This window comes from Pezoporus occidentalis, unplaced genomic scaffold (genome assembly GCF_034315485.1).
Source record: "Pezoporus occidentalis ecotype Australia unplaced genomic scaffold, CSIRO_AGI_Poc_V1 ctg183, whole genome shotgun sequence".
Classification (NCBI taxonomy): domain Eukaryota; kingdom Metazoa; phylum Chordata; class Aves; order Psittaciformes; family Psittacidae; genus Pezoporus; species Pezoporus occidentalis.
In genome coordinates this window covers 1,046,298-1,069,636 of record NW_026913673.1, presented here as the reverse complement: position 1 = coordinate 1,069,636, position 23,339 = coordinate 1,046,298, and the positions used below count along the sequence as shown (strand labels likewise).

The 23,339-nt window shown below is 48.0% G+C and overlaps 1 protein-coding gene across 32 annotated transcripts in view; it reads right to left on the bottom strand.

The window, feature by feature from the left end:
- The window catches only part of MSI2 (musashi RNA binding protein 2), a 215,424-nt gene that overhangs the window by 172,587 nt on the left and 19,498 nt on the right, over positions 1-23,339 (bottom strand). The window contains exon 1 of one of the 32 annotated variants that reach the window (XM_062615714.1): positions 20,395-20,454. The exons of the other annotated variants lie outside the window; for them this stretch is intronic. Coding sequence (XP_062471698.1) covers positions 20,395-20,439 — 45 coding nt within the window. The 5' untranslated portion in view covers positions 20,440-20,454. Of the gene's footprint in view, positions 1-20,394; positions 20,455-23,339 lie in introns of those variants that run through there. 32 annotated transcript variants of the gene reach the window in all.

Below are 23,339 nucleotides of genomic sequence, written 5' to 3'. Positions count from 1 at the left end.
TCCGCTGCCTCAGTCGGTATTTCAGCCTCTCAAGCTGCTCTAACAACACACACTCTTCATTCTTTGATTCTGCTCATATTTTAGGAAACAACTGTTACATCACGTAGAGATTTAGATTTCATTCTCTGCAAGGAAGTGTGGCCTAGCTGCAGAAACAAGCAGAGAACAACTCCGAGCTCCACTGGAGTTTTATGTCATCTTCAGGAAATTAAAACTACCTCCAACACCAGCCAGCAGCAGGGTTTGAAAACTGGGACTTGCAGCTCCTTAACACAATGCCCCATTACTTGAGCTAAAAGAGCAGCATGACTGCATCGCAGGAGGAGAACACTGCTGTCCACGTGCAGAAGCCTTGGGGGAGGAAGGAGCATAATGCAACACATCAAGTGTGCTACAAGGACAATTTCCCTGTGCATCACTGCTCTACCTCCCCCTGCCTTCAAAAGGATAAGGCTTTGTTACTTCTCTTCCAGAGATGGCACAAGGCTTGAACTGTGTTTGTAAAGCTCTTCTGCATCCTGCAGTAACCAACACAAAGACATCTGAAAGCTCAAGACGAGTGCAACAGCAGCTGTGGTTTGCTAAACTGGAGTAACAGATAAACCAGTCTGATCACGCTAATAAAGATCTACGCATCTAAGCGGCCTGAGCTGGAGAAGCAGTTTTCACCCATAAGTGACATCAGTGCCTTCAATGCTGATTGTGTTTCCTCCCAGGCTCTTACAAAACACGACCAGCAGGGCTGGAGGGCTCAGCATCCAAGGACAAAGAACCAGCAGGCATGGAAGCACCAATATTTATGTAATGTATGGCATGCCCACAGCCCCAGTGAAATCACTGTCTTTCCAAGGGGGTTGGAGCATTTGTTTGTTATTTCTAAAGATGCAGGAGGCAAAAGCAGTTAAAAATAAAGAGGTCACTGCATGCAAAATTAATCTTTAACTGCCTACACTGCCTTAAGTGACTCGTCAGGATTACAGTGTGCTCCCCAGGCTGAGGGTACCTTTGTTAACCAACAACTCCGAGAGGTGGCAGAGGGCAGAGCACTAAGAAAAGCCAGCTGGCAAGCTCCAGCAGCTTGCTTTACTCCCAGTGGCTCCTCTTCCACTGGTTTCCTTTGCTGGGAACTCTGCTCCACACGCTGCAGAGAGCACGAGGTGGGTGCACTGCAGGAGAAGCACACAAGGCAAAGTCTTACCCAGCCCTTGCCAAAGCCCATGCTTAAAATGGAAGGAACAGAGTTTGAAATTAATCTCATCCCTCCTGTGAGGAGACAGCAGAGGATTCCTCCAAAACACAACCTGTGGCAACAAGAGTTGTTAAATGCTTAACACGATGTTATGTGCAACATGAATTCAATGCTATGCACATAATCCAGCCCTGAAGAAGAGCAAGAGGCACACAGCAGAGATGTTGTTTCTTTCCCCTGCAGCAAGGGACGGTTGTTTAGCACTTAGCTATTGGCAAAGCAGAAGCTTCAGCATTAGTTACTGAGGTGCATCATAAAAATCTAACATACAAGAAGAATTAAAACCCTGAACCTACACTTGGCATCCCCAAAGGTTCATGACCAGCAGCATAAATCCACAGTGGACTGTCTGGAGAGCCCTCCTAAAGGGAGGTATTATAAATATATGCCAATATAAACATAGAAACCTGGTTTCAGTCTAAGAGGAGATCCCTGGGTGGCCTCTGGCAGTTCTGCACAAGTCACTGTGCCACGTCTCAGTTTACCCATCTGAGAAACAGGAACAGCACTTCCCTATCTCCCAGCGCCTTCTGAAGATTCCTGTTTCCAAAAGCACTTCCAAATCAGGACAACTCTCTTCGCGTCCCCTTTTTCGAGCAGAAAAGGGACAAAGCAAACAACTGCTGCAGAAGTCACCAATTCAAAGCAGCCTCATCACAGATGCAACTGTTGGGAACTGATTTTTCGGACGGGCAAGGACCACGGATGCAGCTTTCCAGTTTGTGCACTAAAACGTGTCCAACCCACGTCAGCTGTATGTGAAGTGCCCTGCTGCACTCCAGACAACTGGCAGGGTAACAAACTGTCACCTTGGTGACAAAATAATGACCCTTCAGTGAGGCTCCTGCAGCGTCTTTGGGCCATAATTGGAGGCTGCTGCTCAGATGTGAAGTGTGGGAGGGAGCCACGGCTGATTTGGAAGAGCTGCGCTAACCTTTGGCTCTGCAGCTCGAACCCAGCGCTGAGCGAGGCTGCACTCAAGGGATCACGAGGAGGACAGTGGAGGGCCCTGCTGCACTGGCAGGTCTGCAGCGAGCTGGGGGAGATGAGGTGCAAACAGGGCAGCTCTTGCCTCTTCCTATTCTCCATCAGCTCAGCCTCATCCATCACAAGGTAGTGCTGCCCAGTGACACACGTGCCATGGTGGTTGTCATTAAAAGACAGTGAAAGCATTAAATACAAGATACACAAAGTATTTTTCCCACTCTAAAACACTCTCCATGCATTTAGTGTTTCATCCATCTGGGAATGGCCCTCATGAGCTCTGCAACACGAATGTTGCTCTGCAAGATCTCAGAAGCTGTACAGGACCATCTCTAGATAAAACTGCAAGGAGAGGGCTGATGGATTTGAAGAAAGCAATAGAAGCCCTTGAACACTTTTAGTTTTCCAGTCCTCTAAACACAGCCCAGCTTTAGCTGGTAGGATGTTAACTGTATGGATTTCCACTTCATAATGAAGGGCTTTTGTTAGTCCAGCAACAGCCTGAAGCTGCCATTGCAAGGAACAGCAAAGTATTCCGGGAATGCTCCTGTCCAGGGCACATAGGGATGTATCCGGTAGCAGCAGGTTGAACAACATTAAGAACTTGAAGGCAAAGTATTTAAGAAAGCAGAGGCAGCTGTAACTGACATACCCAGTCTCAAAGATCAGTGCAGAGCCCACTCTGTGGTGGCAGAGGGTCTTATCCCCTAGGCCCAAAGGTAAGCTCTCAACAAGACAGAAGAAAGCCGGCTCAAGTTAAAGGATCCTAACTCGTGGTAAAACAAACAGCACGAAGGCTTCACGGGGTTTGTTACCAAATGAGCCTTGCAGACACACTCAGTTTTCCTCAGGAACAAGCAGTTCAGTCAGGAAATCAAGAGGCATTTCTGTGCTCTGGAGGAGAGGCCATGGGCTGCCAAAGCCAAGGAATGAGGCCACCAGGTCATGCATGGACTACCATTTGCAGATGACAAGTAATTCCCAACAGGTCTGGCCTGGAAAGGGTTACCAGCCTCCCTGGGGCTCTTTGTGAGGCTGCAGAGTCAGCTTACCAGCTACCTGCACTTCCCTGATGCGAGGAGAGGAGGAAAACACAGCATACAATTAATTCATTTACCAAAGAACCAAGTTTAGTTACAGCTTTGCTGTAGCGGCAGAATTGCTACAACTCCATGCCAAGTATGCCTTCAGACATACCCTTAGCTTGGCTGTAGCATTCTACAGGTGTTGAAATACATTTGCTAAAGCCAGGTTAGGCACATATATGAATCCCTACTTCCTACAGAACCAGCTCCCTTCCAGTACCAACCAACCCAGAATCAAAACATCACTTTCGGTGGCTCTGCTGAGGTAGCACATCACAAGCAGGGCCGGTGCTTTCCACATCCCTTTGGTTGCACATCATGAATCCATAGTAAATATCAGACACAGGCAAAGAAAAGGCATGTGCTTAGTGAAAGAATGCCACAGCTCAGGATCAGGAAAGGCCCAGAAGTCTGACTTAGGAAGAAAAAGTGAACTCGGTACACTCATCCCTCCTCCTCTTGGCTTACTCTTGTACATCAGCTTCTAAACAGCCAGGAATAGTTTCCACTGTGTATCCCCATAAGTTCTGCTTTGATCACAGATAAACATTTGTTGCCTTCCCTCTGAAACATGCATAAACTTTTCTGTTCCTGCTCATACCAACCCAAACCACTGGCAAATGAAGGCAAAGAAGAGAACATATTTATACACCCAGGAGTAGGTACAGCTCCTCGCAGCCAACAGGGTAATGCACTAATAGGGGTTACATCAGAAGTTTAAGGAGGCAAGCTATAGCTTGAAAGGAGCCATGGAAGCCCAGAGTAACTCCAGATGAAATGGAAATCACCCTCTGACTAAGAGGTTTAACCAAGATTAAAATGGCAAAAGAGGGAGAAAAAGCAATGCTCAGCTAATCTTCAGCTCCCTTCAAGTCCTATCACATCTGCACTGGCACATTCGCACATACCACCAGACAGGCCCAAGCCAGGTGAGCTAAGCAAGATAAAAGCAGGAGGAGAAGAAGTCCATATGCATAAAGGCTTCCTGCTTTCAGGTCAGGAGAAGATTAGACACAACACTGGGAGGACCACACTCCTTTCTGTAAGAGGGATATTTCCATAGCTAACAGTTGGGAAGAGCGTTTGGCTTGTTTGGAGATGACAAAAGGTCGGCTCCTTTTGATCTTTCCCTTTATCCTCCTCAGTAGAGTTTTTACAGGCATTTTCTTTGGTGAGCTATAGACCTGTGAACTGCATTCCTTGCTGTTTGCATATGAACTCACTTCCTCAACAGGGCCACGTGAGATCCAGGTGGGTACGGAGCAGAAAGACACTGCATGATGCAGAGGGTTTCTAAGGAAGGCTGTAGGTAAAGATGCCTTGTGCTTCCTGCTTCCTCCAAGCCACATTTCCTGGGGCTACTGGCAAGTTTAATTGTTTTGCTCTGCTGTGACTACCCAGAAGGTCCTGCTTCTGAAAGGCAGAGCTGGAGACTGTAACCACCACCATCTCATCCAAGAGCCAACCTAATGAGAGACAGTGGGGGAAAAACCCCACCAAAGTAAGGCAGGTAAAAAGGCAACAGTGTAGGACTCTTGACAGTATTTGTGTCACTGCTAGTAGCTGGCAAAGAACAGCCTCCATAGTAACGGTGTCTATTCTCCCATTACTGTCAGGGGCATTCACATGCCTAGGACTTCACTTTGGGCAGCAGGAAAAGAACAGCAGGACACTTCCAATGGCTCCCACAGTGCTGTCCCACGGGGGCTGGCAGCACAGGTGATGCTGTCACCAGGAGAGTGCAGGAGAGGGGAAGGCTCCAAAATGCTGGCTCAAAAAGCTTCAGAATTAACTATGTACAACATGAACAAATGGGTTATCACCGGGTACATCCACTGCATGACATGCTACTAAATGAAGGATGAGACACGCTTACACAGATTTCCTGCCTGCCTCCTGTGACAATCCAGCAAACATCAGAAAAAGCACATTTAACACAACAGCATCAGGTGTCCCAGCCTGCAAGCACCCTCCTGGCAGCACTACTCGAGTCTTCATCTCCACGTCCTGCTCTCTGGAGGGGATGAGACTGAAACGTGAGGATGTGGGATGTGGAAGGCTGCAGACAAGGTCAGTTCAACAGCCCCTGCACCAGGCCCAAGGCACCTCCAGTGATTTATTCACTCCCCCAAGCTCTTCCTTTCTAAAGCACCTTTCAAACAAAGCTAGCACCGCCTCAGTTAGGCTGAGGCTCCAGAAGGGAGATTCACTGCAGCAGATAAGCCTCTTCTGTTTATTTTTCAAAGGCTGTTTTCCTAACCTTGCATTGGAATGGGAGATTTGACTCCTGGAAAGCCCATGAAAGAACGAATGCCCAAACACTCACACACCATCCCCCCCGGCGTTACAACCGACTCAGCAGAGCAATCCCTGCCACCGGGCCACTTTCAGCTGGAAAGCCACAGCTCGAGTCACTTGCTCTTGCAAACCCCTGCAGTTAACTACTGAAACACAGACATCATTATTGCCTCTGGATTCCTCATGGCATCAAAGCCTTGGCTAACTCTGCCAGTTGGGCTCTGTCAGAGCAGAGGCTTCCAAGCCCCAGAAATCTAATTAGACAGACTAAAAATCACAAAAGCCTCAAAATACTCCAGCAAAGGAATTGTACAACTGCAATGGAGTTAAGTGCTGTCTAACCTTTCGCAGCCAAATTGTATATCCAAACCTGGGCTTCCTTTTTCTCTCTAACCGTCCCCAATTAGAAAGCCAACAGCCAAGGGCAGGCAGCAGAACGCTGCGAGAGTCAAAACTGTTACTGCATATCTAATGGAGAGCCTTCAAGTTATGAGGAGGCTGACGAACTCAGGACACCTCTCTAAAATCCCAGTACAACCTCAGCAAGCTGCAGACTGGATCTAAGCTTTTCTGCTCCTTGGCAATGGGATGGTGAGAATTCCCAGGAACCAGCCCCCCAGCCAGGGTCACTTTGCCATCCAGGAGCAATTCTTCACTCCTCCTACCCCAAGTTTTCTGTTCCTGCCCTATGAAGGGAACACAGGATGAGAATCCCATGTGCTTGGGGACATGGAGCAGAGGGATCAATGTATGCTTCTGCTGGAGGCTGTTTTGCTTCTCAAGCACTGAGTTAAAGTTACACAAGAAACCCAACTTACCACTTCCCTAGAGCCCCCAGCTCTCTTTAGGAGTTGGGGAACAGTTTCCTACCCCTACTGCCCCATCCTTCACTCACTCACACAAAGGTGGGTTTTCTCTGCCCTGCGCTGTGGGAAGGACCAAGCCAAGCAGGTTTTCATGCACTCCTTCCATGTGCCAGCACCTCCCAAGGAGAAGAAGAGCAAGCCCCGCACATAGTAGGGCTGTCCAAGGGGGTTCATCCACACAGGGGGGTTCCCATCACCATCACAGCTCACACAGGTCCCTTTGCTGGAGAAGGATTAGCTCGAGGTTTGCTCCTTTACAGCTACTTCAATGAACGCAGATTCACAGGAATGTAAAAATTCACAGGGAAACTTCAAAAAAACCCTGAGCGAGTGTAAATTTACATCCAATATGTTTGGAACATGCCAATAAAATATTTATCATTACATTGTGCCTCTCCCAACTGTTGTGTTTTCCCTCTTGGCAGAGGTTAAAATGACTCCCCCTCACCATCCTGTGTGTATGTTATAGATACGCTTTCAAAACTGCCTGCCAGTGGGGAACAGCAAATTTGGTTCAGGAGCACACTCTAAAATTAAGCTCTCACAGAGCAATTCAGATTAGGAGAGCAGGACCAAGTGTTCAATCTTCCTTTAGGGGGAAGAGAAATGCACAGTAAATCACTTTGTCTAGTAAGCGTTTCCTATCACCAAAACCAATTCCGGACATAGAAACCTGACCACTGAAATCAGAATCCAGCTGAAGAGTAATGGAAATATGCATCATCCAACCCACCTGCATCCCTTCACAGCATTCCACATTCGGTTAGGAACGCCCAGCCACCACAGCTTGCTACCTGCACGCTAAAAACCAGCGAACAGGGCATGCACCAACCGTGTTCTGCAGAACACCCCTCAAAGAAGCTTGAAACCTTATTAGCCAAAACCAGAAGTACAAAAACAGATACAGACTTGCACAAAGGATACACACAAAACCAGAAAATCCCCTTCATTCATTCAGCCTTTCAGTCCTCAAGGATCCCAGTTGTCTTCCAAAGTGACTCAACCTATCTGCTGCAGCACGGTCAGATGTGCAGAACCATCTCCAGAGCAACACACAATAATGGCAACACAAGCGACCGGAAACAAAAAGAAAAGATGATGAAGAGGAGTTCTGGGAGGGCAGATTACTTCATTGAAAGAGTGAAATGAAAGCAGGCTGGCAGTGCACGTATTAATGCGTGCTTTGGTAGCACCACAGTTTGTATTCCTCACTACCTCTTCTGGCAATGTCATCAGAAGCTGTGCAAGAGGAAGAGGAGGGCAACTATCAGCCTCTTTCACCATCGTATTTCCCAGCCTTGGCTGGCTGTGGGAGGAGACAGATCTGATTTACCTCTCTCTAACCAAGGCTGGTGCCTCTCCTCCTTCCCCAGCGGTGCCCCGTGCAGAGGAATTCCCCTTATGGGCTTAAAACCCCTGCCTGATATGACTTGAACTTCATTTTCTTTGGGCAATTTTCCTGCAAGAAAATAATACTAATATGGGAGTGTCCTGCTGAGGTTAACCACTAATGCAGTAAAAGGAGATGGAAGGCAAATGGTGCAAACCCGCTTTGAATTCCGATCAGAAGCTGGGGGAGTATTAACTGTCAAGCAGCCCGTGGCACTCGCATCACTCCCTCCCCTTCTTTAACTGCTACCACGAGAGCTACAAGCTCTTACATATTCTACATATGGCTTCAAATACAAAAGCCTGAAAAACGAGAGGCAATGAGCTGTCTCGGCTCAGAGGCAGGAGGTTAAAACTACCTCAAACCAGAAAGGCTGGTACAACATTTAACTGCTGAAACTAGGAATGCTTAAAACGGAGTCGGCATTGATCAGCTCCTCATGCCACCCACCCTCCTGCTGCAACAGAGCAAAACCAGGGAGCTCAGGATGATCTATGGAAGAGGAGGATCCCACTGCTCATGGAGACATAACTTATACAAGTCAACAGAAGAGAAACAACACCCAAGTTCTCAGGATAGAAAACATTCATTTTATGGAGGAGGTGGGAAAGATTTGCTTCAATCTCTTCCATTTCACGTTGGTCAGTCTTGGATCTCCACTCCATCATTAAATGGGTGCAATAAGCCATATTCTGGCAGTGCACCACCTCTGCTGCTGAGACTTTGGTGCTGTGCAAACGAAGGTGGAGCAAGAAGACCACAATCAGACACTATAAAGGTGGCTAAAGACAGGAAGGAATGAGAGGAGAGTCTGCACTAAGGCCTTAAAGTACATTTTCACCTGCTGTCCTACTTAAAGAGAGCGCTAAAGGTGCTCCTCACATTTCATTAAAGGAAGCTCAAGAGATTCCTTCCAGGAAGAACTTCCCTTCAGATTTCATTAATAAGAGATAGTCATTACACTGCAACATGTTTAACAATATTCCCCTCCTGATCCAGGCAGCAAACTTTTCCTCTTTTGGGCTACACGGCTCCTGCCGCAAGGAACATCCTTAACAAGTTCAGCTGGATCCTAAAGCTCACGCTACAAAGAGCTCCGATGGCGCTTCCCTGCGGCTCACTCCACTACACACAGCCACATCCCACATCCCAGCAGACCTTGTCCTTCCCTGCCTCCTTCAATAAGGCCTCCAAATCCCAAGGTCACTGCTGTTTACATTCTGGCAAATACTCCGATCTCGCAGCAAACCGGGATTTCAGTAAACACGGAGTCCAAGCACCCACCCTTAAACAAGGGGAAAGCCATAAAAAACAGCAAGCAGAAGAGAAGTTATTTGCTTAACATCACACATCCAACCTCGCAGGGCACCTAAAGGGTCCCTGGGCCTCACTCCCAAGGAAAAGAGGAATCCTCAGCGCCTGGAAAAGGGCACGCATCAGATTTTCCAGCAGCAGTCCCGCTGGCTCAGGAAACAAGTTTTTATCTGTAGGATGGCAGCTGCAAGCAACATCTCAAGATGCAAAGGCACGACAGTGATGGCACTAAAGCTGCTTCCCCCCCCCCCCGACTTTAAACTCTGTCAGGGAGGAGACTGGAAGGACAGAAAACAACATTAACATGCACTTCAGATCCGTTTTGCAGGGAAAGCAAGCCTCCTCTCCCCTCAGTATCACCCAAATACATCAAAGTGATGGAAATCACATTATGATAGATAGATCAGTCACTCTGATATATATGTTCATCATGTAAGGAGCTAATTGCAAACATTCCCTTCTCCACCCTTTCCTTCCACTCCCAAATCAAGGAGACTCTGCTGAACTGAAATGACCCAAACCCAACCAAACAGAACCCAAACCAAGCAAACAAACAAGACCTGAATCAAACTACTTCCACCTTCTCTCATTCCAGCATTTCCATACATCTGGAACCAGTGGCTCTTCCCTGCAGTATTTATACAACTCCCTGCCACTTCCCTGCGTTCTGGATTAAACTGCCTACAACGTTTTCCTTTGGCAGAGGTGGAATTCGAGTTGCAGCGTGTCAAACGGCATTTGAGGACGCTTCCATCAGCACTGCTGTTCTCCTCCTGTTATCCCAGCACCCTCGAAGGTCTAGAGAGGCTCAGGCCCTACCCTGTTACAGCACTGCACATGGACAGAGCAAGAGTCCTGCTCCAGAACACTCACGGAGAGAGCAGACAAGATAAACAGAGACAGGGAAGTGCTGGAGGCTCCGTGAGGAGCCCCAACTCACCTGGAAGGAGCTGGGTGCAGGCTGGCCACCCAGCACAGCAGGTTGGCCACCAACCCCGGCGCCCTCGCATTGCTTTGATAGCCAAGTCTTCTTTGCAAAGCGGTCTGAAATTCTGGGAATGAGGCACTGCACACAGGGAAGGAGAAAACTCGGCAGCGAAAGACGTGCCTATAAATACACACAGAACCCTCCAGCAGCTACTGGGGGTGAGAGGGAGGGCTGCCACGTGTTTCTTCCACTATCGGGAGGTTTCAGCGCAACCCAAAGTGTGTCAATACACCGCATTACCTCACAGGGCTGTCAGAGCCGAGCTCGCCCAAGCATTCCAAAATACCCACCAGAAACACTTGCACAAACATACTCCCACGGCCAGTTATTTCCTCTTGCCTGTTTCCTTCCTTACCAATGCTTTAACCTCTTGAATCTGGACAACCAGAGCCAATGGGCAGCAGAACACAAACCCTTTTTATTGTCTAAGATCCTGCCTTGGTCAGTCAAAGCTCAAAATAACCACTGCCTCCTACCCTGCTCAGCGCCCTTGCAAATGGAGTCGCAATGACCTAATGTCTTCTCCCAAGGGATGGGTGAGGCTGGCCAGAAACACCAGCTGGAACCTTCAAAGACAAAACAGGCTGCAAAGCAGAACTGCTTCCACTTCAAGGCTCAGCCATTCCCTCAGCTATTGCACAGCCCCAGAAGTAAGGTCAAACTGGGGACGGCCACGTTAGACCCATCCTGTCAACAGGATGAAAGGCCTTTGGAAAAGGAGACCACCTCTCAGCTGTGTGTGCTTCTCCACCAGTGCAGAGTCCCTAACAGAAGCTCGTGGCCATGCTGCAGTACCAGTAAAGGAGACAATTCCTGTCAGAATGGGACTGGTTTGGGTTGGAAGGGACCGTAAAGCTCACGGGCAGGGACACCTTCCACTAGAGCAGCTTGCTCCAAGCCCTGTCCAACCTGGCCTTGAACACTGCCAGGGATGGGGCAGCCACAGCTTCTCTGGGCACCCTGTGCCAGCATCCCTGCACACAGCATCCACCTCAGTGACAATCACCCCCTGACTTCCCCATGCACGCTGCTCCTCTGCGGCAAGGCCGAGGCAGTCACTGTCTCAGAGGATAAAGCTTCTGACTCCAGATGTTTTCCTTGGTGCCTCTGTAATGACTCCAGGAGGGCAGGCAGGGACCATCAGTGGACGAGCAGCACTGTGTTCCAGGGCACTTATTCCTCAGCAGTTTAATCAACCCTGGCACATGTGAATGGCTGCAACGCCAGCCTAGCAATACCTTGTCAAAGCTGCCTTCCCTCATCACCCTTAATGAGCAAACAGCTGATCTAGACAGAAAGTTGCAGCAGGCACCCTGCACCCAACCCCTGAAACTGGCACAGGCACCTGAAGTTAACTCAAATACACTCACACAGCACCAGTGAAGCACTGCCCCTGCTGGAGGTGACTCCACAAGAACCTGACCACATGTGCCCAGCAGGATAATTCACCAAATCCTCCAGGAAACTCCTCAAAGAGGTCTGAAACCACCTCCAGGTGAGTGCTGGGCTATGGAAAACCACCCAGCACCTCCATGTACCTAACAAAAAGTGTTATTCCTGCCCTTCCATGAAAGCTAATGACAGCCCCAAAACGAGACTCGGGCAGGAGAGGCAATGCCAAGAGCAGGAGTGGAAAGAGCAAGGGGGCAAGCTTAGAGCACACAATGCTCTCACTGTACCAACTGGATAACACAAGCCCCCCTCACTGAAACATTCAGGCACAGTTTAGAAGCAGAATTGGTTCAGTCAAGTAATGATTAAACAAAGAAAGACCAAAACCACACTATCGCATGAGCCCAAATCTCTTCTCTTTCCAAGACCCCCTAAAAGAAACTTCGCTTTGCAGATAACCAGTCATTACTCAGCCCTGGAACATGTAAACTCCTTTTTAAACAGAAAAATAGTGGGAACAGAAAATAGGTGGATTATCTGAATGGCTTTCTCCCTTCTTCAACCTCAGTCTCTCTCTCTTGTTCCTTATCCTTCCAAATCAGCTGGAAGATTTAAACCCATGGCTTTGCATAACAGTGCTCCCTTCTCCAAGCGGAGCCCTCCAGCACAACCCAACCTCTGTGCTTTTCTTGTTTTCATTTTTATTTTAAGAGAAAACATTTCTGGCGAGCGCTCTGCTCTCAGTCACAATGGGACAAGCCTCCAGCTGGCAGGAAAGCAAGGGCTGTGACGTTAACAAACACCACCAACACGCGTTTTGGCAGCTAAGGACACCCACAGCTCGGGCTGGAGGATGGGAATGCTTGACCCGGCTCAGGATCCCTCCCTCAGCCTTGGGAGAGCCACTTTGCTTTGCATACCCTCACCTGCAGAGCACCAAAGCAGGGTGTGCAGCAGCACCTCGGCACCCACAGACCAGGTCTACCATGGCCAGCACCGCGCATGTGAAACAGCACTGCCTGGGTGCATGTGCCTGTGCTGCCGGCGGCTGAAAAGCCATCCCCCTTCTCTAGGCAACGCTGACACAAACCAAGATTAATTGAACAGCTGCCCAACGAAGTCTGCTTTAAATAATCCAGATGGAGGCTTGTGCGGAGGATAAATTAAGAATAACAATCTATTCCCTTTGGTGTGCACACAAAACCTGTGTGCACCCTTCCCTCACACCCCTCCGCGTGTCTGTGCACACCAGTTCCAGCAATAGGCCCTTACTTGACTGGGAAGCTCTTTAAAATCCAGTTCTTGGTAGTCAGGATTCAATAGGCAGCCTTGAAAGCGAGCCACGTTATCCAGGTGGATCTGCCCCAGATGGCCATTTTTAAGCTGTGGAAATAAAGGGACATCTAAAAGAGCTGGTGATTGTCCCCAGAACTCAGACCACCACTACAGCTGAAAGGAAGTCAACCACTGCAACAGGATAATCAGCAGCCTGAAGTCAAATTGTATTCCCCCCCTCACAACATGCATGCTAACTGCCCCCACAAGAGCATTTACCAGAGGCTGGGATTTGGCAAATCAGCAAGCAGCCTCGCTACACTTGGTTAGCTTTCCTCTCCAGACGTGTTTGGGAATGGTCTCTTACTCAGTTCAATGCTATGTGACCAGTCTGTCCAAACCCAGATCTCCAGCTGAAAAAAGCCCTCTCTTCCATGGCATGCTTCATCATCATCACATCATCCTGAGCAAGAACGCGCAGGATTTGGACACAGGCATTTTGCAGGTTGTTTTCCCCTTGGAGGAAAAGCAGGAACTGGAAAGGGTGGGAAGAGAGTGGATCCTCGCTCCAAATTGCTGTAGTTCCATTGACAACTCTGCCATCACCTCCCCCCGGACACACAGAGCACGCCTGCACTGCACTGAGGTTTCACCCCCAAGAGGGGTCTGCTCACCCAGCACCAACCATGGCAAGGCTGCCACCTCCCCACGTGGAAACCCGCTTTGATTTCGGGTCATGAGCAGCAGAGCTGAGGACTACAACAGTCCTGGCAGGAGCTGAACCAACTTCTGCCGCTGATGGCTTTGGACAAAAGGCAGACAAACACAGCAGAAAACGTCTGTGATGAAGGTCCCAATCCATCACAGCAACAGAAGGCTCAGCACATGGTTGGACCCACTTCACTGGAACAGCTCAAGCGCTTGACTTCCACACACACAAACCTGGGCAAAAGCAGGAACTGGTTTATCTCTGGGGATGGGAAAGCCTTTACCAGCAGCTCCATCTCCTTTCTAACACAAGTGATTTCTGTCAATGCCATCAGAATTAAGTCAAATATCCAAAAGACATATTTACATGAAATGAATGGACTGAAAGAAAAATAATTCCATTGCTGTTTTAAATAAGCCTGAGAAGTACCTATGTAAAGACTTCAAGTCTCCATCACGACACTATCCAACAGAGACAGGGGAACAAATGTTAATCTAACACAAGATGTATGCACAGCATAAATCTCCACACTCATTGTGCAGAGACAATAACATCTTCCCACAGCTCGTAACTGTATTTAAAATTCATTTATGTAAATTACAATAGCACACATATGATAAAATTGTTAAAGCAGAATGTGCCCCTCGCTCAAAACAAAAGGAATGCCAAAAAAGAGAGGTTTTTATAGTAATAAAAATATCTATTTCTAGTTCTATTTTAAAGTAGACGCTCTCAATCATGCACTATTAATTTCCCCAATTTATTGTGAAGCCAAAGGCAACAAAGTGCTGGGATGGAGTAATAGCAAAAATCACTATGTCAGGATAAAAAAGGGGGGGGAAAAGGCATTAAGCAGCCAGTCAAGTTTGATGAACGACGAGAACCAAGGAAAAGCCTGTGATTAAGTGAATGGGGAAGTGAGAGTTACAGCCCTAAAGACAGACAGCAGAGAAGGTGTTGAAAGCCCTCCCCAGGAACAGGCACTGGAAGAGAGTGCCTGGGCTTAAGGGAAAAGATGATTTCAAAACTAAGGTATTGCCCACCTTGTGGTTAGAGCAGAAGAAAGCTGAATCCTTACAGGACCCAGAGAGGAGAATGGATTTCACTGCGGGAGATTTCATTCAAGTGTGTTTAAAAATGAAAATGCTCTGGAGATAAGGCCAAGTTGTATCTGGTTCCAGTGAGTCTCTGAACTCTGAAGTGAGGTATTAGCTTACCCCACACTCGCCCACAGCATCCAGAATAGAAGCATTACATAATTAGAACATGGATGGCCGAGTGAGGCAGGACACTGCTTCCAGCCACTGCAGCAATGAACTCCTCCTTCAGAGCCATGGCGGCTGCCTTCTTCCGGAGCAGAGCCATAGAGCAGCGTGTAGGGGCTTTGGAAGAGACACCAGCAGGCTTGCATGAAAACTAAGCAGCTTCTAAGGAAAATCCAGCGGGATCCAGGGAACCCCATCACAGTTTCTAATGAGGCAACGTGCAAGTGTAGCTGCTCACACCAAAATTTTTCCACTGCTGCCCAAGCCAGCCAGAGTAGCAGTGTACATTAAAACCCAGCTCTTACAGCATTTCATCCATGCAGAGCTGCTGCCCTTCAGACTCTTATTTCAACTATTCCACATACATTCATGCCCTAAACAAGGGCATGTAGTGACAGGACATGGGGCAATGGATCTAAGCTGACAGAGGGGAGATTGTGGTGAGGCGCTGGCACAGGGTGCCCAGAGAAGCTGTGGCTGCCCCATCCCTGGCAGTGTTCAAGGCCAGGTTGGACACAGGGTCTTGGAGCAAGCTGCTCTAGTGGAAGGTGCCCCTGCCCTTGGCAGGGGTTGGCACTGAATGAGCTTTAAGGTCCCTTCAACACACACTACTCTGCGATTCTATAAACACAACTTAAACCCATCAAACCAACAATGTCCATCAAGAACTAACTCTTCATTTCCGATGGTACTAGAGGCAATGATGGGAAGCAAAAGAGTATCAGCCAAGCCCAGGCTTCTCACTAACCTCTCATCCCAAGTCCCAGCTCCCTGCAGAACAAGGCACAGGGATGTACACCCAGTCATGCAGCACCTTCCCTTCCTCCCACTGCTGCTCTGCAGACAGATTGGCATGGGGCAGATTAATAATGACAATTAGGCTCACCAGATGCTAAGGAGACGCCTCTGAGTCACCAGACATGCTCAAAGAGGAACACGTTTCCTGAAGCACCGGCTGAGGGAACAGAATCAGAACTATGAGTACAAGAAGAATTAGTACAGCACAGAAGGGCAAACACTGGACCTCGTTAGAACACAGCCTTCACTTGTATGGGAAATTAAAACATACCTTAAGTATTTCCATTCTCAATGGAGCTTTCAGTCAACTCTCCCCCGTCTGCCCAAAGCACAAAAGTAACGGTACAGGTTTTGTTCTCAGCTCCCTTCCACACCCTAACACAGGCAGTGACCAAGAGAAGAGCAAAAGCCAGAGGGAAGCAGTACATTTTGTAGTATTTTATCATCAAACATCATTTGGATTAAAAGCAGGTTTCATGAAGCTCTCAAGCAGCCTTATCAAATGTGACATTTCAGCCCCAATTGCTCATAGGCACTTCACAACAGAATCCTTGAGAAGCGAGATTAATTGTTACTCCATCCATTAAACAGGTAAGAAACCGAGACATGGAGATCCTCATCCAGAGGCCAGACAGCCCTCTACAGAAAAAGAACCCAAAAGAGAAAGAAAGGAAGCAGTTGCTTTCATACAGGCAGGTATGGACTTGTACTTGCCATCAGCATAGTTTTTGCTCTCTTTTGCTTGGGAATGCTATTTATTTTGGAAAAGTATTTAAAATAGCATATTTTGCCCAAATGAGGAATCTCTTTCTTCCTCCTGTGACTTAATTCACACTACCTGGAGGCTTCCACTACTGAACCTGGAAGCACAGCCACAGAAGCACTCAGTACCACACCGAGCACAGCCACTGCTCTCCCTCTACCACATGGTTGCAGATACCCAGGGTTACATGGCCCCCTGTCCAGTTCCTCTCAACCTCAACCCCCTCGTGGGTGATCCTGCATTCCTCCACTCTTCCCCCCCAGCTCCCGACAACAAGTCTCTGTTTAAAGCTAAAATCAGAAGCCTTAACAGTGACTAACTGAAGTGTTGGACCAAAGCAATCGGACTGGAAAGATTTATGACAAAGAGCTGCTGGACTTCTTCCCAGTGCTGAGGGATAGAAAGGTCAAGTAGATGTTTGATTTGTGTGAGGAGATACCACGCTTCACACGCAGCCCCCTCCAGCCGTGCCCATGGATGCTCCTCAAACTCCCCGAGCAGCTTCCACTGCTGCACAACAGAGAAACTACAGTGCAGAAGAAGAAAAACACACCAAAGTCACTGTCACTCCTCTCTCCCCTCCCCAGCAAATGCTGGAAGGGATTTGTTTGGCACAGCATGCACCAGGATACACGGGCCCCCAGGAATGCCTGAATTAGAGAAAATTAAGCATTCATATGCATCCCCATCTATTCTTGATACATTTTCCTTTGCTGATTACATATTCCAGATGAAGGCAACAGAGGGAAGAAAAGCTTAGGGAAAAATTAATCAATCAGCTACTTGAGCCTTTTACACTTTCACAAATAATCAAGTAATGGTGGCAGAGTATCATAGAGCATCTTCCCATTATGTGCAGGGAGAAGTAGTTGACTCTGCATCATGATGAGCTGCAAAAGGTTCCACCGCAGGGCAGGCTCACCATCCCCTGCTCAGCGAGGGTACAAAACAGGGAGCAGGGGGAACAGCTTAAAGCCAGGCCAAAGTTGTGGGTTTATGCACAGAGCCATGAAATACCCACTGCAAATTTATTTAATTTGAAAGGAAGAAGGGATTTTAGAAAAAGCAAGCATGCAGACAAGCTAACCCAGAGCACTGCCTGCATACACCTTGTACGGGCTCTCCTACCAGAGTCTGTTTTAATGCAGCCCACTGTTTCAGCCTCAGATGGGGGATGAATAGCAGACAGCCCACTAGAAGTGGAGAGGCTCCAGGGAACGATGACTTCTTGTTTGTTGTATGTTCACATCCCTGGGGTGAGATCCCACACCACCAAGCCCCAGCCCTCCCTGCACAGCACCGTGAAGGCAGCCAAGAAAATAACAAGCTACATATGCTGCTTCATGGAAGCTGCTGCTCCACAAGGAAGCAGAGATGGGATAACTTGCATCAGTCTATTAAATTGGACTTTGTTATGGCACAAGTTGATTCAAAGTGGCATTAATGGTTATGGAAAAATACTCCCTCCCCCAAATACATGGGAGGCTGATCAGCCCAACAAGCTCTGCTTGTAATGATGCTTATTTCACTTAAAGCCTTATTATGGTACCAGAGTGCTGCTGCATTTTTAGAGAGCAATGTGTTCACAGCATTAAAAAGGTCTTGTGTTTAATTAAATTAACTGCACCTGTATATATTATGGGCAATAAATCAACTATAATTTGCTACCATAGGCGGCTATTAATCTTCCCTGTTATTTATTGCTCAGCATCATTAGCAGGAAGGCTCTTCCAGGATACTGTTAAGAAATAGCAGTTTAGGGACCAGAAGCTATAACTCATTTTGCTTTCCCCTTCCCTTTTTCAGTGGTGTCAATCACATTTCTTGTACACTTGAACAAACACTAATATGTAAAAGATGCTGGCATCCATTACGTGTGCGTATTCATACATTTATATATAAAATAAAAATCAATGTTCCCTGCACATCTCGGTCCTGACTTCTGTTTGCACACGTCTACTATCAAAATGACACAGCCCAAAATGTTAAACCCATAAACTGAATAAAACAAACAAAGAAAACACAGCAGCCCTGGGTTCTTACTCCTTCATGCTGTGCAGTGCAATGATGCTGTAGCGCTCCAGCAATGCCATACACCATCTCTGAATACAATTTAGAGACTTCCTCACCTCGGGATCAGCACCTGCAATCCACCACTTCAGCAAACAGCCACAGCTGAGTAGTACCAGCACTTTGTGATTTATTTGGGCTGGTTCAGACATCCAGAAACACTACCGGATTATGCACAATTTGGCTCCCGGTCAAGATCATGATGGCATTATCAGTTTTGCTTCATAATTCACTGACACTAAGAGTTTAGGAAGACCTAGCTACTGCCATACAAGGTGGGAAGGGCAATATCGCTTATGTTCACAAAAGACAGTGAACATATCCGTCCTGCCCGCCTCACCCCTTTCCCCCCTCATCTAACCTCCCTCCTAGCTAAGCCATCATTTAAAGCAGCAAACATAAATCAAGGACCCACGAGATTAAAAGACACTAAGAGCTCGAATCCTGTACCTCGGCTGAGCGCAGCACCAGTGTGTTTGCAGAAAGCCCAGTGCTGCTCTCTGCTCTTCAGGGCTTTACCGTTACTTTTATAAGCAGCTGCCTCATTGCACTGATGTTCACAACACATTAAATACTTTCCCTGCAATGTTTTCCAACTGCTTTAACCGACACGGCACCGTTACACAACAGTTAACGCACTGGAAGCTGCCGCGCTGGGCGCAGAAGTGTTCTGAGGGCTCGAGGTTGTTGCTAAATCACAGCCTGCTCTGAACCCACGTCATGCAACTTCCATGTGATTCTGAGACTTGGATCTGAAACATCTCAGTTCCTCCTCCCCCCTGCAAATATAGGGACATATGAATGGATATACTTTAATTATGTTATTCCTTTAAATAAGGACTGACGTGGACACAATCAGTGCTGGGACTGCCAGAAACATGCTGCCGTCAGGACACATAAAAGATACCAGTGACAATCCTAGCAGGTGGGGGGAATGGAGTTAGGGATGAGGGAAAAAGCACTGGCATCCTGACACACAATCCTTGAGCATCCAAAACCACCACTGCTCTACGGTACACATTTGCTGGTCTTTACTACATGCCAGTGATCAGAGGAAGATCAAACAAGAGCCTGAACTTTACTTACAACAATTCATAACTCCATACAGAAACAAAACAGCCCTCTTAGAAACAAACAAGCTAAATTTAAATAAAATGTAGCCTGGCTGATGGATCTGTGCTTGCAAGCAGCAGGACTCCATCCAGCTGGAGCCTCTCCTATCCCACCTTTGCCATCAGCTTCATCACTTCACCACCACTGCGCTGGTCTTCCCTACCCAGGCCTCCGTCCTCCCTCACAACTTCACTCATGAACGCAAAGAGCCAATTCCTCATGCCAGCTCCGTGCCTGGTCAGCCTCCCACTGCCCTCCCCACAGCTGCTTTCATAAACCTCTCTGGAACCAGCAAAGAAAACACATGTGGAAAGCTGCAGGCTGGTGGAGGAGCAGGAAGCACGGGCAGTGGAGACCTCAGAGGGCAGAGGAACAGACTCAGAGGCACGCATACCACACAGAGCCAGCGAGAGAGCACGCTACAGTGAGAGAACTATTAATAAAGAGAGAAATTAAAAGGACGCTCAGCAGTATTACGAGCCAGACTGGGAGTTGGCACTGGATGGGGCTCAGGGAGGCCTGACATTAAACCCAAAAGAGATTATGTAGCCTAAGCTATCCAGTGATCATCTGTTCCTCTGGGTCGGCTTTAAAGCGGCAGCGCAATGACAGCGGGCTCTAGGGGGACCTGGGCTGGGATCCCTCATCCTGTGCACCCCAGGACACCTGCAACTGTTGTGCTCTTTGAGCATCACAAACACACATTATTCCCTTCTCCACTGCAAGATCCACTAACACGTTTTACACAGTGAGTGACCAAAGCTGGTTCTGCTCTGCCATTCAAACGCCGCATCCTGCTTCTAAATCCCTGCAGTAAGCACTGGGAAAAGCCAACCTGTTCCTCCACCTCTGAGGCATGCACTGCCCTGCACACACACATGGGCAAAAGGAAAAACCCTCATTCCTTCTGCAAAATGCTTCAGCCAAGGCAGTATGCTCAGCTTCTCCACCTGCAAAGCGAAGCAAGGGCAGCTGAAGAGGATGTGCCCTGCTCTCGTGACCCAGGAAAGCAACACCTACAAAAAGAAGGCATGCCCATAGCTGAGGGGGTCTTCCTCAAAGGCTCTTGCTTCCTCCTGGTTTGTCATGGCCTGCAATCAGCTGTCATTCTACATATAGACATTAGAAACGCTTGTCAGCCATTATCCCCCCCTTGCCCCTCATCCTTCAGTGATTCAATGCAGCTGGGGAAAGGAAAAAGGCCTGCACCAAATGTAGGCAAGTACTGAAGGCTGATACACAGCTCCCTGAGCACCCCTTTCCCCCAGCTCAACCGGTGAGCCTCAGCCCTCGCATCGCGCCCCGGCCAGAAAGGTCAGTGGCACAATAGCTCCTTGTTCATCGAGCTGCAATACCAAACACTCCGTCACCTCTGGGAGTTAACAACAGGAGAGCTCAATCCCCACTCCTCTGGCTATGGCGCTGCCCCAGTCCTGGCGCAACGGCAGAGAACAAAAGTGGTCTCAGCGTGAGCAGGGACTTGATTATCTGCAATTAGCAAATCGATGAGACTCCAAGACACTGGTTCAGGCCAGCACTTCTATTAGCAACAGCCAAGGAAAGCACAAGGGCAAACTGCATCAGAGCTGAGCCCGGCTCCCAAATCCTGCCTTGTTTAAAAATTCATCTATAATCTTGCAAGAGCTCAAATACAAACGTACAACAGCATGGCTCAGACCAGCCTGCCAGGTACAAGCTGAACCTACCAGCAGATGGGTGGCCCTAGTCACTCCCACCATGGAAACAGGTCATTTTATTGTTCTGGTCCAAATACATCAGTAACTCTGGTAGTCAGAGGTTGACAGCCCGCTCCCAAGGGCACAGTCCATACTCAAGTTTAACTTTGCTGGTGTTACAGGTCTGCACCTTGCTATGGGGTGGAAAAGGCTGAACACAAAAGCTTAGTCCCTGGGAAGGCACCCGCTGGCTTTGGAGGAGGCCCTTCTGGTTTTAAATACGTGATCTAATTTTGCCTTGTAACATTACACAAGAACCCAGCTGTATATTTAATCTCAGAGTTAAACCATTAATTTGCAAATTACAATTTAGTGCTACTCCCCATTAATAATGCCATTACATGGGTTACGTTCACTTTCTAGCTGGAAGTTTAAACACAACAGGTCTCGCTCAAACAGCTTAAAATTACACCATTGCATCCATTTGAGACCAGGCACAGACACAGGTATTGTGTAAAATACACAATAGCAGACAGCTTGGATATAGATTGTGCTTTCATTTGTCCAAGGTGCTTGTGCCAAGAATCCACTTGAGCCTCCTCTTCCCTCAATTAGGGAGAAAAATTTGTTTTTAAAATGATTAAAAGCAAAACAGTGCCCATTGCCACGCACCCTCCGGTACTCTTCATCTGTCTCACTGGCTGCGAAACTCCACCAGAGCAGTGCAATCACTCACAGAACGGATTCCTGGTTTAATCCCTGCACTTCCAGAGGGGTCACTGAAAGGAAAAAAACCTTAACCCATTCATTTTAAAAGAAAAATAAACCAGAAAAGCCCTAACATTGAGATGCTTTCAGTAAGGCCCAGACAGGCCTGAACCCTGCTGCAGAGCAAAGGCAGCTCTGATTTATATGCTCACACGATGGCATTAAAAGGCTGAGTTGGATTTCAACACTGGCCTGATACAAAAACACCTCGAGAACAATGTGGTGCTGCACACACCGCTCCCAACACCCCGGTGCAGACCCAACAGCCACACTGCCCACAGAGCTCCTCAGCTCTGCTTCATCCACACAGAAAGGATGGGCTTCTTTGGTCCTCCCCTTCATAAGCCCACATAATTCCAGCCCTGAGCTACATGAAATTAAACCAGAATAATAAACCAAGACAGAACTTCCACTGGGAAAGGAAATCCCGATCCAGTGCTAAAGAGTTAACGTTGCAGCCCCAGCCATGCCCCCCTCAGGCCCATCCCTTTGGATTTCAGCAGCTGCTACCTGCCTCAGTAGCAACACACAAGGGGAAAGTGCAATTTTGAGCTTCTCTTTTCATCTCTATGGTGACAAAAAGCTGTGCGGAGGGAAACCAGGGTGCCTTCCACTCCAAAGGGTTCTCATTTCAATGACTGCCTTTCACAATATTTTAATTAAATCTCTGGTGGGGAAGCTTTAAAGAAAAAATGTTTTTTTACAGATTGTGGGGCTCATTGACAACAATGGGTGTAGCAGGAAGGGAGGGGAAAAGGTGCTTTGAGCATTTTAAAATAGAAAGATTCTTGGTTGAAGACCTAAGAATAAATCTACCAGCTGCAAAGTTCTACACAACCAGCGTGTGGAGGGGCCACAAAGCCTTTTGGTAACAGAAAGGTTCTGCTGAGTGTAACACATCTCTGGAACTTCAGCAGAGGTTGCAGGACCACACAGGGAAGTGCCCCTTTCCCAAGGGGAATAAGCACAGGAGAGGCACCACGGGAGGGCAGCTCCTGGAGCAGCCCCTTGGTCCCCTGAAGCATCGGCACCATCACACCGTGCCTGGAGAGCCACCAGACACAACAGGATCTGAACTGCCGGCGTTTGACCACTGCAGGATCAAAGCAAGGTCGTGGCATTTATCTCTGTTTTGAGAAGTCTCAGTTCATGCTACCCACAACACACAGAGATACCCAAAACCTCAAAGGAAGGGGCAAGTCTGGTCTGCAGACCCATGCACCCCACGGAAGGGCAGTGTGCACAATGTGCTTCCCCGTTATCCCAACAAAACATGTTTATTATCAGCAGTGCCTGCTCCCAGGAACACACCCCACATAAAGCAGTGCGCCTGCTG